This window comes from Leucopleurus acutus (genome assembly GCF_964270905.1).
Source record: "Leucopleurus acutus genome assembly, chromosome: 6".
NCBI classification, from domain to species: Eukaryota; Metazoa; Chordata; class Mammalia; order Artiodactyla; family Delphinidae; genus Leucopleurus; species Leucopleurus acutus.
In genome coordinates, this window is record NC_139149.1 from 51908227 (window position 1) to 51924332 (window position 16106).

A 16106-nucleotide genomic window follows, 5' to 3' on the forward strand; every position below is an offset into this window, starting at 1 on the left:
GATATACATACATTTCCTTCTTTCTCTCAATTCTTGGTTTATTTAATATAAATGGAAGCATAATATACCTGATGTTTTTCACTAACTTCTTTTTCGTCCACTTAACTATGTCTTAAAGGTCTTCCCATTATCAGTATGTGTGTGTGTATGACTCTCTTCAATAGCTGTGGTTAATACTTCATTGAATGAAATTGTTTTATTATAATTTCTTAGCACTAACACCAAATGGCCAACAGGGTAAAAGAGGAGACATCCTAAGCAATTGGTATCCACACTAGCTGTGAAAGTGAATTTAAACCAAAGAATGAGGTTCTGGATCTTTGCTTATTTTAATACAATTCAGGGCTTCCCTGGTGGTGCAGTGGTTAAGAATCCGCCTGCCAGAGGACATGGGTTTGAGCCCTGGTCCGGGAAGATCCCACATGCCGCGGAGCAACTAAGCCCGTGTGCCACCACTACTGAGCCTGTGCTCTAGAGCCCGTGAGCCACAAATACTGAGCCCACGTGCTACAACTACTGAAGCCCACGCACTTAGCTCCACAACAAGAGAAGCCGCCGCAATGAGAAGCCCATGCACCATAATGAAGAGTAGCCCCCACTCGCTGCAACTAGAGAAAAGCCCGTGCGCAGCAACGAAGACCCAACGCAGCCAAAAATAAATAAATAAATAATAAATTTATAAAAATAAATAAATATAATTTAACATTTCCACTTACATAACAGCAGCTGAACAAAGTTTAATTTTACCACAATAGAGGGGTAAAAAGGGTAGTATAGCACTGGATGATAGTAATCAGCACATCTACAAAATTTAACAAAAAAGTTTAAGGTATTTGAAGAATATGTGAAATACTTAAAATGTATTTCTTTAATTGTATCTTTAAGCATATAGACAGAAAAGTATGCTATTTGTGCTTTTTAATAAATACGGGGAATTTTAATGACATTTTTATTGTAAATTAAAAAACAGATTACTTAGAAAAAACATTAAAGAATTTGACTTTAAGGGCTCCCTGGTGGCACAGTGGTTAAGAATCCACCTGCCAATGCCGGGGACATGGGTTTGAGCCCTGGTCTGGGAAGATCCCACATGCCGCGGAGCAACTAAGCCCATGTGCTGCAACTACTGAGCCTGCACTCGAGCCCACGTGCCACAACTACTGAGCCCACGTACCTAGAGCCTGTGCTCCACGACAAGAGACGCCGCTGCAATGAGAAGCCCAAACGCCACAACGAGGAGTAGCCCCTGCTCGATGCAACTAAAGAAAGCCCATGTGCAGCAACGAAGACCCAACGTAGCCAAAAATAATTAATTTATATAAAAAAAAGAATTTGACTTTAAGTAAATTTATATATAAAAATATATGTAGGGCTTCCCTGGTGGCGCAGTGGTTGAGAGTCCGCCTGCCGATGCAGGGGACACGGGTTCGTGCCCCGGTCCAGGAAGATCCCACATGCCGCAGAGCGGCTGGACCCGTGAGCCATGGCCGCTGAGCCTGCGCGTCCGGAGCCTGTGCTCCACAACGGGAGAGGCCACAACAGTGAGAGGCCCGCGTACCACAAAAAAAAAAAAATATATATATATATATATATATATATGTATATATGTATATATATATATACACATATATATAAATCATGCTTTATCATGACATGAAATAGTTATTTTGATGCCAATGTACAATATTATGCCTTTACAATAGCATATTACATCTATACAGTAAGTGTATATTTACATAATTTGAAAACTGTGTATCAAGGAAAAATGAAAGGCCATTATGGTTTAGATGCAAGTATGTTTTATAGATGGCTCCTTGGTATATATTAAGCTCTTCTGGAAATTATATTAACTGAGGTAACATTTAGCAAATTATTGATCTTTCTCCCTATTTCTCTCTTTACCATCACATGTGTTTTATATAGATACACAACTTTTCTTTAAAAAGTCGAGGTCTTCAACTTTCTTTAAGTATGAGGTCCTCACTGAGAAACTGGTCTCAAAGTATGAAGAATGAGTCACATGTTTCAGAAATCTTTTCAAATTATTTTTTCTGGGGTTTTATAACTTAGTAGTTATAAGCATCATACAGGTTTTCTTAAATATATATATTTGAACTGCATTCCTGTCATTAAAAGTCTTAGAAAAGGCTGTGATTCTTTTTAAAAATTCTAACCAAGAGCACTTTCACACTTTGTTGTTTGACTAGTAGAGATTTTTTCCAAGCTTTAAAAAATATTAAGTTGTTTTGTATGTGTTAACAGACTTATACTATGGCCAAATTCTGGAACTACAGCAATAACAACAAAACGAAGTGGGGGCTGTGAACAGTGAATAATTTTCACAAATGTTAGATCACAACTATCATATTTCAGCTTCACATGTTCTAAGGGAAGAGAATTCACTTTCAAAGAACAGAGTATCCAAAACTTTAGTGTAGCTGTAAGATATAACAACTGCCACAATATGTTTAGAAAATTATAAAAAATCATTTGAAATTGTAATTGTTGAAATTTCTTTTACACTTAGCTTTCTAATATAATTTGAATATATTTATCTTAATATTTTCAGTCCTTCTAAAGATTTGCAAAATTGACTGAAACAAAAAATAAAATTAAATTATTTTAAATTCACAAAATATAAAATGTGTAAAGAAATTTAAATAATTAAACTTAGTTTGTAGCATCTTATAAGTTATTAAAGCTTAAAATTTCACTAAGCCTTTTGGGACATCTTGTGTATTTTTCCTGGAGATGGTCAAAGGGCAGAATTGTTTGACAGATACTACTCTTTGCTAAAACAGAATTGTATTAGATTAAATCTATTCTGGTGAACTTTTTAAAAAAAAAATTCATTTATTCAAAAAAGTGTTCACTGTGTCAGACACTGCTGTAATTTCCGACCGAGTTGTTTTCTCTTTCATTTTTAAAAACTGAGGTATAATTTCAGTAAGATTCATCATTTTTGGAATACATTTTGGAATGTCCAGTTTTGACATCTATCTATCTATCTTTCTGTGACCACCACCACAATCAAGATGTAGAACAATTCCATCAGCTTCCAAAATCCCCCAGGCTCCTCAGTAATCACCTCCTCTCTCTAACCCCAGCCCCTGGCAGCAATTATCCCTATAGTTATGCCTTTGCAAGAATGTCATATAAATGAAATCATACAGCATCGAGCCATTTAAGTCTAGCTTCCTTCATTTAACAATGTATTTAAGATTTAGCCATGTTGTTGCATGTATTAGTTATTTGTTCCTTCTTTTGGCTAGGTTGTAGTATTCCAACATACGGACAAACTATATTTATCCATTCCTCAGTTTAGGGACATTGGGTTGTTTCCCATTTTTGACAATTACATAAATTCTATAATAATTCACGTGCAGGTTTTTGTATGCACATTCGTTTTCACTTTTCTTGAGAAGTCTTAGGAGTGGGATTTCTGGGTCATATAGAAAATGCATCCTTATTTTTACTTAAAAAAAAAAAAAAACAATCTGCTAAAGTATTTCCCAAACTGGCCACACAATTTTTCATTCCTTTAACGAGTATATGATAGTATACTGATTTTAAACAACTGGTTTGAGGTGATAAGGGCTTTTTCTGAGTCACTGAAAAATTGAGTAAAATTATTTATGATAGAATTCAAATATTACCTAACTATGAAGTTTTGCCATATGGTAACAAAAAAATTTCAATCACTTAAAAATCCCAACCAAAAGCAATACTATAGAAAATAAGCCATGCCTAGATAACAACAAAAGAGTAGTTCAATAAAGAAAAAATATATATGTATTCTTTTATATTTATATAGTTATATGTTGAAAATAATAAAGTTCAAACAGTTTTGCCAAAAAGCAGAAAGCTAAATAGAAGAGAAGCTGAAATCCTTCAGAGCCACTGATTTTATCATCTTACATGTTGCCATATTCATTCACTATGTGATTAGGGAAAACATCAAACTCCAAGAATTTCAAGTGACAAGGCAGAAACTACTATTTTTTTTATGAGACATTTTTACACAAGGAATCAACAAGTAACCAAATCTAAATGTGATGACATCTCAATCTGTCTTAAACAAAGCAGCAGGCAGCAAAGGCCAGGTCACCTACATGGCAGAGATGCAGCAGCTACCTCGGGCGTTCCAGGGCACTCCGAGAGAGGGGCTTCGGCCGGCAGCTGGGGTACAGCGCACTGTTCGTGAGGGAGCCCAGAGCCAAGGGAGGATTCTGCCAAAGAAGTAAAATCTGTGGAAATGGCACTTAGAAAACAGAATTAAGCAAGCAGAGACCAAGAAGCATTTCACAAGAAATTAGATATGTTAACTCACAATTAGCCATGCATTAAATAAGAAGAGGTAAAAGGGGAAAAAAAGGAAGAAAAACAGCTATCAAGCAAAGTTTGAATAGCAGCCACTTTTCTCTAATACTTCCGAAATCTTCTCATTTCATTTACATAGTTCGATATTATTTAATAAATTTCCTTTGTGAAACAGAATGGTATCATTGATATTATTCTGGGTAAGACTTGAGAAAAATCATTACTAGTTACCTAATGATAGTGTTTTTAATCACAGAGGAAAGGAGAATTCTATATCAAAATCTTAAATTCCTAAATATCACCTAAGGATTAAAAGATTCAGGAGCATTTGGGTGCTTCTGAGTCTTTCTGTATTTGTGAATGTGAATTATAAAAATGAGGTAGTTATATTAAGCAATTTTTATACCTATCAAATTATTTCCGTGCTAAAGTACTGACATAGTAATATTCTATTTTTGATTAAACATTATTAGTCTGTCATATTCATTTACACCTAACTTTAAGCCTAACGATTAAGAAATTTTATCATACTTATAGCTACTAAATAGCTATTATTAAAAATATTAAGGAACAGTATTAGATTTTTACTGAAACTTCACTTATTTGGAGAGAATCCAAAATAAAACTATATAATAGAAAATATTTCATAATAAATTTTTACCATCAGATTAGGACAATATGAATTCACACCTACAACAGTTGCATAAAGAATGATGCTTAACACCTTCATGTAAGTTTTCTTCTGAACACACCAAGGTACATTCCTAACTAAGATGTGTCATTCCTCTTGGGGAGAAGATTAATAAATGGCAACCTGACATTGCCTAAGGAAAAGCAGGAGACCTAGTAGGAAAAGCACTCAAGGTACCATCGCAGAACTAAAATTTTGATTTCTGTGTTTCACGCTCTGAACTCAGGGAGGGGAATATTTTTCATTTCATACTATATAATGTGGGAAATGAAGACAAAGCATCTGTATCTCCTTCATATACAGAGCATTACAACTAGATTCATTCCTCAACTGTCCTGGAAGTTCTTTCTCAGTGGTTACATGATGTGGAACAGAGGTGTCAGACCTGGGCTGGACAGGCCCTCAGAAGAGTTTGCTTCTAAAACACTGTCTGTAGGAATTGCAGGTACCAACTGCAGGGCTAGAAGACAGAAGAAACACAACTTCTGAGCAAGTCACATTCACCAATGAAACAATTCCTTAGTACCTTAACTTAAGTCATTTTTATATAATTCAGAAAAAGATAGCCCTAACCTTATTAGAAGCCACTGTACTTGTCTAGCTGTGATACAGCTAAAATCTATTTTGATTCCCAGTCCTACATGTAGTCAATCCTGGAAAGGCAGTATCTTTCTGAATAGACTCACAAATTATAACATGCTCATTTTAGGATAATGGAGCTGTACAGTTTTAAATTTTGTTACGCAAATTTTTCAAAGGTAGTGAGAATAATCAGGGACTATCTAAGCACTACTATTAAAATCAATTAATTAAAAGCCTAAGTTTAAGTACTAATATTATTTAATAAAAAGATGTGATTTATAACCTATATCATTTCTATTGTCTATATTAAAGAAAACACAAGACTAATGTTAATGGGAAAAGTAACATTACCAGTCACATGACTATTTTCATCACTTTGTTGCAGGGCTGTTTTGGAGGGTGGGGAAGGTGCTTTTCGCTTTGTCCTTTTCAAAGATGAATTCCCACCGGATGTGCTACCGAGCTGCAGAGAGCCTGTCCTCACTCTGCCTGCTCCAGAGGAACGCTATGGAAAACAAAGTGACCAAATAGCATCTCTATTCAGAAATGAACAGCAAACTTCAGGAAGACACTGACGTTTACATCAAACACATCATATGCCAATATGGAACATAATGGTCATTCATTCAAAAAGCATTTACGGAGTATCTGCCACGTGTCAGAGACGGATATGTAAAGAAAAGTATAATATGATGCTTCTCAGTAAGGTTAGGCTAGAATGGGAGGCCGGCATGTAAACAACTAATGAAAATGTAGAACACTCATAGGCAACGCAGTTAAAAACCAGCTTTCAAAGGAAAATCTAGAGGAAATACTGGATGTAAAGTAAGAAGTGAAAAAGGGAAGATGATCTGTACATTAAGACTGGCTTGATTAATCTTTCTTTTTGGCACAATACATCAATGACAAACATTTCAAAAATCTATATGTCTACCAAAGGCGAGGTCATTTGAGGTCCTCGACTCTATACACAGCTAATGCTCACACTCCCAGCATGTGACTGTCAGCAGGCTGGCTGGTTCCTCCTGGCCCATTGCCACGTCATCTTGCTCTTTCCCCTTACAACAAACCTGCTTAAAAGTGTCATTCATAGTTTTTTTCCTCCAATTTCTCATCTCCCACTTGAACCCCTCCAATCAGATTTTTCTCAACCTTTGATCCATTAAAACTATTCCTATCTGTGAGATAATAGAAAATATATAATGGTCTTTGCCCACATTCCTGGCACAGAGCTCCTAAAACCCTTGAACTTTCCTAAGTGACAAGAACACTAGTAGCATCTCTTGTTCTAATATCGGTCTTGGGCCCCAGTTCCTGACACAGAGCTCCTGAAACTTTGTAATTTCCTGGATGATAGGAGTACCTTTTGTTGTAATGAGGCAACTCTGGATGGGCTCCTGGATGAGGGCTTGTCATGGGAAAGTCATGATTAGAAGCCTGGAATTTTCAGCCCTGCCCTCATTCTCTTCAGAAGGGAGAAGGGTTGAAAATGGAGTTAATGACTGATCATGCCTATGTGATGAGGCTGCCGTAAAACCACAAAAGTCTGGAGTTCAGAGAGCTTCCAGGTCAGTGCACACGTGGAGGTGCTGGGAGAGTGGCATACCTGGACAGGTAGTGCAAGCCCATGCCCCTCCCCACATACCTTGCCCTATACATCTCTTCCATCTAGATGTTCATCTATGTACTTTATCATATCCCTTAGGAAACTGGTAAATGTAAGCAAGTGTTTCCCTGAATTCTGTGAGCCATTCTAGCAAATTAATCAAACCTGAGGAGGGAGTCGAAGGAACCTCTGATTTATAGCCAGTTGGTCAGAAGTATAGGTAACAACCTGGACTTGTGGTTGGCATCTGAAGTCCAAGAAGGGGGTCACTGGAATCTCTAATCAATAGCTGGTTGGTCAGGAGCAGAGGTGATAACTTGGGCTTGTGACTGGTGCCTGTAGTGTGTGTAGGAAAGGGAGGGCCGTCTTGTGGGACTGAGCCCTTATCCTGTGGAATCTGATGTTGTCTCTAGGTAGATGGTGTCAGAATTTAGCTGAATGCTGGTATCTAAAAATTGCCTGGCGGTGTGGGGAAAACCTCCACACGTTTGTTGAACAGAAGTGAAATGTTTTGTGTGAGTAGCAAAGGAGACTCACAGGGAAGAAACATACAGTAGGAAAGAACTGGGTTTTTCCCTACATGGGTAGAAAACTGAGTTTTTCCTTTACACTATCAAAGTCATCAATGACCTCCCTCATGACTAAATCAGTGGTTACTTCTTAGAACTCACTTGTTTGACATATTAGCAGCATTAAACAGTTGACCACCCTCTAAAATCTTCTTTTTCTTATACCCAGAATACTATTTCCTTACTCTGCAAAGATCTGAACTCTGTTTTCTGTGTTGATTCCTTTTCATCTAGTCCTTGGACATATTCTCTTTAGAATCTATACTCATTCTTGGTAATGTCTGCTATCTCTGGGTTTTATGTATTATTTATATGTTGATGATTTCCAAATTATGTCTCCATCCTGGACTTCTGTCTGATCTTCATCTAATGTTGAAGCCCATTTCAAACTCAGCATATCTAAAACTAAGATCCTGCTAATCCTCCTTTCATCTCCCCCATTAAAAATAACCCTGTTCTCACAGTCTTCCCTGTTTCAATAAAAACAGCAAGTCATTATTCCATTTGTTCATGCCAGAAACTTTGGAGTCACCCTCCCATGTCCCCTCTCTCTCACACTCCATATCAAGTCCATCCTATTGGCTCATCCAGCTCAACGGCTACCACAGAGTGAGCCGTTACTAAGAACCTTCTAATTGGATTGCTTCTTCCACATTGCTTCCCTAGAGTCCTTCCTCAATATGGCAGCAAAGGATCCTGTTAAAATAAAAATCAGGTGAAGGCACTTTGTTCAATACCCACTAAGAATTTCCCAATTGGTACAGAAAAGCTAAAGTCCTTGTAAGGAGTTCTAAGGCCATTGGCGACCTGGCCCCTAGATCTCTCTGACCACCTCCTTCTCCAGGTGTGGAGCAGAGTGAGCCACACTGGCCTTCACACTGCTCCTCAAATGTGCCAGGAGTGTTCCCACCTCAGAGTGGTTGTCCTTGCTGTCCCTGTCCCTGGAATGCTCTTCCGATAACTTAATGTCTTACCCCATCATCTTCTTCAGGTCGTTTCTCAAATGTCACCTTTTCAGTGAGCTCCTCCTTGACTTCCTCCCGCCCCCGCTGCCTCAACAATTCCTATCCGTCTTCCCAGCTTGATCTTATGATCAGCATTTAATCACTCTCTAACATACCACAGAGTTGGCCTCTTTACCTTGTTTATTGTTGCTTCCACCAGGTTTGACTCTAAGGGCAAGGATATTTTTTCCTCCTATTTTGCTCACTTCCATGTCTCCAGAACAAAGTCTGTCTCATAGAAGTTTCTCAATAGATTCGTGTTGAGTGAATGAAAGAAATGAACCAAATACTGCCTTCCTCATTTGCAAATAAAAGGCCTTGATAAACTTGGACTAGGAGAGTATGTAAAGCTTGGGCCATTCCAATCTTAAGAGACAATGTAAGTACAACTAAGGGAAGTGGCCTAGTTCATAAGATGTTTATCAGTCATTATGTCTTGCTATATACCACAAAAAAGTTAGCAAATTTACTATTTTGTAATGTTATAATATTTCTGCCAGAGAAGAAAGGAAGCCTGCTCTCACAGAGAAAAGTTTGAGTTAGCTGTCATCACTGCCAGTTCTGTTAGGGACAAAAGCGGAAGGCAGCTCATCTCACACGGGCAGAAGCAGAGTCAGGTCCATATGGCAGGCACTTGGTGGAACACACCTCTCACTAAAGTTAACTCATGTTAACAAGGGGGTCAGACAGGGTGGCACCAGGCTGACCTTATCGGTAATCAGAACATTAAACTTCTTCCATTACCAGTTGGTAAACAGCTGCAGCCACCAATCTCCTCTCCTCTCATTACCCTGGTCCCTCCTACAGAACTCTTCAGACGTCTCCATAATCCAGCATGAAAAGAGTCAAAGCCTGCCACCCAAACCCAGATTTTGATTCAGAGTCACTGAAGCCAATTTTGATTAAATCAGAGGGTCACCCCCCCCAACCCCGTGGGTGGGCCCTCAACTGCTGCTTGGACCTCTGAAATAATTAGGAGAAGGGCCCTCGGCGACAAAGAGCTGAGAAAGAAATGTAGTGATAGATCAGCAATATTTAAATATCATTTTGAATAGGACATAAAGTTTAAATTAAAATCTTCTTATTGATGATATGTCTCTGTGTTCGGAAACCTTCCCTTGCTGTCTTATAAAAGTAAGAAATTTAGGGATTGTTAGAAGGCCAAACATTCTCCTAAAATATGACACTTCATTTTTTAAAATATTGATCTAAAACATCAAAAGCAGTAGAACACGTCATTTTATTTCTTGATGAGTTTACTTCTGTCAAGCCCTATTCAAGCATGCCTCATTCCTATCACAGACCTAGTTTATCAGTAGGAACCCAGGAGGTGAACAATAAGTAATTGGTGAATGCATGAAGTCATGGCAGCATTTGATTTTCCTTCTAATTCCACGCTGAAAACGTGTTTCTTATGTTTGGACCGATTGCTTTCATGTAGTCTGGTAACAACCCGTGTTCCCCTTTAGGTCAGGTTCCCAGCCACTGTCATTTATTGGTCTGTTACCTGATAAAAGCAGTCACAACATGAATTTCTCAGACAGTAGTATCTGTTTAGGAGTTAGAGCTCTTAAATTCTGGTTATAATATAGTAAAGCAAATAGCACAGAGATAAAAAAAAAAAGGGAGGAATGTATATACAGAGGCTCACAAATTTATACGGACCTAATAACTCAAAGACAGAATAAAAATAAACTCAGATATTTCATTTATCACCCTAGAGGTCTTAAAATAAGCTAACTTTTTTTTTGTACAGGATATTTATATTTCTATGGATAAAGAATTTAAAATTTGTCCAAATACACATATTTCAGTGTTACAAATGCTAAAACAGTTCTAATAGCATTTGTGAAGACAGTTGAGGGAATGCACGTTAGATGGGCAAAGCCATGAACGTCTTGGGGGAGCACATGCTTTATAACCTTATTCCGTAAGATTTACCCCCTTCCTCTATTGTACGGGCATGTCATGAAAGCAAATGGACTTATGTTTCCAGACCAGCAACTGGATCATAGGGACTGAGAACGAAGACCTTTGAAGAGAATATGATTGTCACAGCATGTGACCAGGTCAACTTCTGTTACCTGCATCACTAGATTCAATGCTATAATCAATGGTAAGAGCTTACTAACTTGGTGACAAAAATGTAAATTTAACAACTTAGAAAAGAATTTCAATCAGCTAAGCAGCAGCCAAAAGAAAATCAAACTTGGGAGTTATTTTGTGTTAACTAAAACACTGCTAATAAGACTAAAATGGAAGAACCCCAGGATCCTATGTCTACGGAAAACATCCTTCTCTTGGGTAAAAGCCTGCAAGAAAGAAGGGGCATTTGAGGTAGAAGATCTAGGTGTTCCTAAATAGACCGTAGCCAAGAAAACTGGTGTGTACCGTGGGATATGTGTAGAATATACGGTTCCAGCACACAAGCTTGCTAAGAAGTAGACGTACTAAACTACTGCAGTTATTTAAGTAAACACGTCATGAGCTCCCATATAAAATGTTGAAAGAAAGAAAGAAAGAAGGGCGAGGAAGGCCACCACGCATTCTGAAGCCCCGTTTTGTTCTGTGCACTTCAGGAATATGCTCCTTAATAGGCTCCCAATAGCTCTACTCTTGCATTTCTCAGGATTGAGCTACCCAGGATTTTGAGTGTGACTTTGTCTAATTGGCGAGAAGCTTACAGAGGGTTTGCAAGTTGGAAGGCAGCCAGTGTAATGGTTACCAAACACATGAGCTTTGGAGTCGATGCCAGGGCTTGAACGGGGAACGTGGCATTTACTGTCCCTGCAACCTTCTGCCTCCTTCTCCACAAACTGGGAAAACAGTACCTGCTTCCTGGGGGCTGGGTGCTCACGTGAAATGACCTGTGTCAGGCACTTAGTGCTGCACCTAGTATACAGTACATGCTCCATAAGTAGTAGCTAATGTTATTACATGTAATTTGTCTATTTTCAAGTATGTGAAAGTGTAAAAAAATAAGCAAATGATAGTAGTAGTGTAGAGGTTAGAGTAAAAAGTGTGGATAAAAGGAGGTACTTAGGGCTTCCCTGGTGGCGCAGTGGTTGAGAGTCCACCTGCCGAAGCAGGGGACGCGGGTTCGTGCCCCGGTCCGGGAAGATCCCACATGCCGCGGAGCGGCTGGGCCCGTGAGCCGTGGCCGCTGAGCCTGCGCGTCCGGAGCCTGTGCTCCACAACGGGAGAGGCCACAACAGTGAGAGGCCCGCGTACCGCAAAAAAAAAAAAAAAAAAAAAAGAGGTACTTATTCTAAGACTGTACTTTCATTAGTGATGGCGGTGGTGGGAGTCCTGTTAGGGTGAGTCTCAGTTATAATCAACCTTAAACAACTTAGGAACTTGTGCTTAGTCCACTGCACAAGCTAAATCCACTGTGTGTAAAACTCCACCTTTAAGTCACCTCAGGCAGCTTCATCATATCTTAAAGGAGTTTAATACAAGCTAAATCCACTGTGTGTAAAACTCCACCTTTAAGTCACCTCAGGCAGCTTCATCATATCTTAAAGGAGTTTAATAAAAGCTAAATATTTAACACCAGTTTGTTAATTCTTAGTGAGGGGTACAGGGGAGTGAATTATAGTATATAAATCTGAAATATTTCATACATTTAATGTGAACAATTAAAACGAAAGAAATGCTTAGAACTGTCTTTAGCTTTTACCACCTAGCCAAGGTGCATTTCCTTTGGTCAGATTATGACTGAAAATTTTTAAAAGGAGTTGATATCAAATTATATTTAAGTCCAAAGGATTTACAACACAAGAAAACAGACAGGTTTCTTCTTACTATGGGAAAAGCACTTTGGTTAATAATTAGAGCTATTCAATTATTTACTTTAGTTAGAGTCACTAAGTCTGCCTACCTTCAGCAAAAACTGCACCTCTAACAGGAATGTACATCACTGAATTTTACAGTCTGTGAAAAGAAAAATACTGCACAGAGAAACAGAATTCACTAACGAAAATGGCAAGGTCAAGTTGAAAGCCATGCCAGATAGTTAATCCTTCATAATTCACATCCAGATCAGAATTTACTGGTTCAAAATGGAACTAAATTTAGCTGAAGGACATAGAATTGAATGGTATTCAATAGATTTACTTAGTACTAGCTCTGTACTTGTCATTAGATCACTTATTAATCACAGTTGAATTATAAGATGTGGGTCACTGAAATCAATATATTCTGATTAAGAGTGAAGACTACAAATAGGAAAATAATAAAAAGAAGATTGAATCAAAGGATGGAAATACAGTGGCCCAACTTCAATCAATGACATCGTTAAATGTTTCTTTTTTTGTTTTGGCTGCATTGGGTCTTTGTTGCTGCAGGCAGGCTTTCTCTAGTGGTGAGCAGGGGCTATTCTTTGTTGCGGTGCGTGGGCTTATTGCGGTGGCTTCTCTTGTTGTGGAGCGTGGGCTCTAGGAGCGCAGGCTTCAGTAGTTGTGGCACTCGGGCTCAGTAGTTGTGGCTCCCAGGCTCTAGAGCACAGACTCAGTAGGTTTGGCCCACAGGATTAGCTGCTCTGCGGCATGTGGGATCTTCCCGGACTAGGGATCAAACCCATGTCCCCTGCATTGGCCGGCGGATTCTTAACCACTGCACCACCAGGGAAGTCCTGTTAAATGTTTCTATTAGAAGCTTTTGGATTCTAGTTTGTTTATAATACGATTTCCCGTGTGAGGAGGAGTTGGGTTAAAGAGAGCTTAAGCAATTTCATAAAATTGTCTTAAAACTCATATAATATTCTTTTCTTTTTAAGGGACAGACTCCCATTATCTTTCTCCAATGCAGACATTCTCAATAAATGCTATAAAATATTATAAAATACCTTATAATTGACATTAGGGTTTCCTAATTTACTATGAATTAGTCATTAGTATCCTAATGACTGAACTTTTTCATATAACTGAAGGTCAAGCTTTAACTCTTAACTCTTGATAGAAGAATTCTAAAATAATTTTATAACTTAAACAACAAATCAATTTTCTTAAACGTCAAAACATATAATTATTATACCATAGTGAATGTAATATAGAAGTATATTCTACTGAATTTCAAAATAGGCAAAGCTCTGAAGGTAAGTTTTTCTTACTACAGTGAAATCAGTTTTATTATTAATTTGATCATAAAATTAGCACAATCTCCTATGAGATGCAAACAGTGCATACAATGATGAGGAAAAAAAGAAAAGAAAAATTACTGTAAATCTCAGCTAATACAGGTCACCTCATAGAAGTTCTGGTGTCCAGCCTTTTACCTTATACCTGTATACACAAACATACACACACACACACACAAATGCACGTGTTGTGACTTGTATTGGATGAAAGCATACATGCCAGTTTCTTTCTTTCTTTTTAATGTTTTTTTCACGCAACATGTTATCTTTTGGCGGGTCCAGAGCAAGTTTATTTTGCTGCCTTGAATCTCCTTGTTCTATACCATTTTGCCCCTTGGACAGCACTTCCTCCAGACTCCTAAAGATCTAGGACTTATATATTCTATTTTCTTATTCTGTCTATAAACCTGTTTTAACATCCTTCATTTATAGCACTGAAAGTCTTGCTTAGGTCAACTTAGATTTTAAAAAGTCATCAGTGAAGGGGTATAAGAAGTAGGGGTTACATTCCAGGTACCAGATGATTGTAATTAGAGAAAGAAGAAATAGGGCAGCAGTATCAGAGCCTAGAGCTCTTAAATCCACACTATGTAAGCAGGCAACTGTTCTGCCAATTTTCAGGGTGTTTATCAATCTGCTGAAATAAATTCTACGAGAGGAAGCAATGAGATTAGAGCTGGATTCACTTACAGGTATCTAAATAACCACCACCACTCTTCACTTGTGACTTTTTGAGTTACTAACAAAAAATTAAATCTCTTCAGAGGATTCTGAGTGGCTGCACTTGCCTCTAGGTTTCTCTCAAAATCATCTAGTTTTAAACTCACGATTAGTCAATGATAACATCTGTGTTCTCTGGTTAACAAACTCATTAACCTGAGCGTATCTTCCTCAAATTTTCTGTCTTCAACATCTTCTAAGTGATGCCCAAAACACTTGTACTGACTTTGGTGTTACAGTTAGGAGTTCAGGAAGAAAGATCTCAGTTAGTCAATGTTTCATTTTGCTATTGTTCTTTAGGGTTCAAAAATCTTTAGAGGAGTAATACCAAGACTAGATACCACTGTCTGGTAACACTGATCAAACCAAAGGTCCCTGCAGCAGAGCACTTTCACCTGTTAAAGGCCAATTTTAAATGAAAACAACAACTTTTATTAAAAAAAAAAGATTTTATAATACCAGAGTTGAAAAGAGTTCTGGAAATTTAATTACAAAACGTTATTCTACAGAGGAGAAACCCAAACCATAAAGAAGTTCAATGGCTTGTTCTTAAGGTAGAAGATGAAGAAGATAAAAGATGACCAAAAGCAAAGAAGAATAGGTGTATTACAGATCCAAGACTCTCTCTCAAACCAGACTAGGGTTTCTTCTGCCACAATATCATTCTTTCCAGCCCTTCTCCACGCATATCAGAATAAAACCAAAACACGAATTTTACAACCTTTGTTACACCTATCTTTGCAAGCGTTTTACATTCTCTCCCTGAGGCAATCTACTTTCATTTCATCAACCCTCCAATACTTTGAGAAACCGTGTAACCAAGTCTTATTAGTGGCAATCCCTTATAACATTTTTTACATGCCCAAAGATGAGGGCCTGAGTAGTGTATCTTCAATGAAAAAAGACAAAATGAACCAGGAAAAAGCAGAGATCAGGATCAAGTTAAAAAGAGGATGGTGGGGCTTCCCTGGTGGCGCAGTGGTTGAGAATCTGCCTGCTAATGCAGGGGACACGGGTTCGAGCCCTGGTCTGGGAGGATCCCACATGCCACAGAGCAACTAGGCCCGTGAGCCACAACTACTGAGCCTGTGCGTCTGGAGCCTGTGCTCCGCAACAAGAGAGGCTGCGATAGTGACAGGCCTGCGCACTGCGATGAAGAGTGGCCCCTGCTTGCCACAACTAGAGAAAGCCCTCACACAGAGACGAACACCCAACACAGCAAAAATAAATTAATTAATTAATAAACTCCTACCCCCAACATCATCTTTAAAAAAAAAAAAAGAGGAGGGTGGTGGGTTTCCCTGATGGCGCAGTGGTTAAGAATCTGCCTGCCAATGCAGGGGACATGGGTTCAAGCCCTGGTCTGGGAAGATCCCACATGCCGCAGAGCAACTAGGCCTGTGCACCACAACTACTGAGCCTGCTCTCTAGAGCCCGTGCGCCACAACTACTGAAGCCTGCGTGCCTAGAGCCCATG

The 16106-nt window shown here is 38.6% G+C and overlaps 1 protein-coding gene across 5 annotated transcripts in view; it reads right to left on the bottom strand.

The window, feature by feature from the left end:
* COBLL1 (cordon-bleu WH2 repeat protein like 1) overlaps nt 1–16106 on the bottom strand; it is a 160914-nt gene that overhangs the window by 16284 nt on the left and 128524 nt on the right. For 3 of the 5 annotated variants that reach the window (XM_082840912.1, XM_082840911.1, XM_082840915.1), the window contains exons 8-10: nt 5945–6098; nt 5397–5471; nt 4113–4229 (exon numbers count right to left, since the gene is read on the bottom strand). In XM_082840912.1, coding sequence (XP_082697038.1) covers nt 4113–4229; nt 5397–5471; nt 5945–6098 — 346 coding nt within the window. The remainder of the gene's footprint in view (nt 1–4112; nt 4230–5396; nt 5472–5944; nt 6099–16106) is intronic. The other 2 variants (XM_082840913.1, XM_082840914.1) reach the window with 2 other exon arrangements.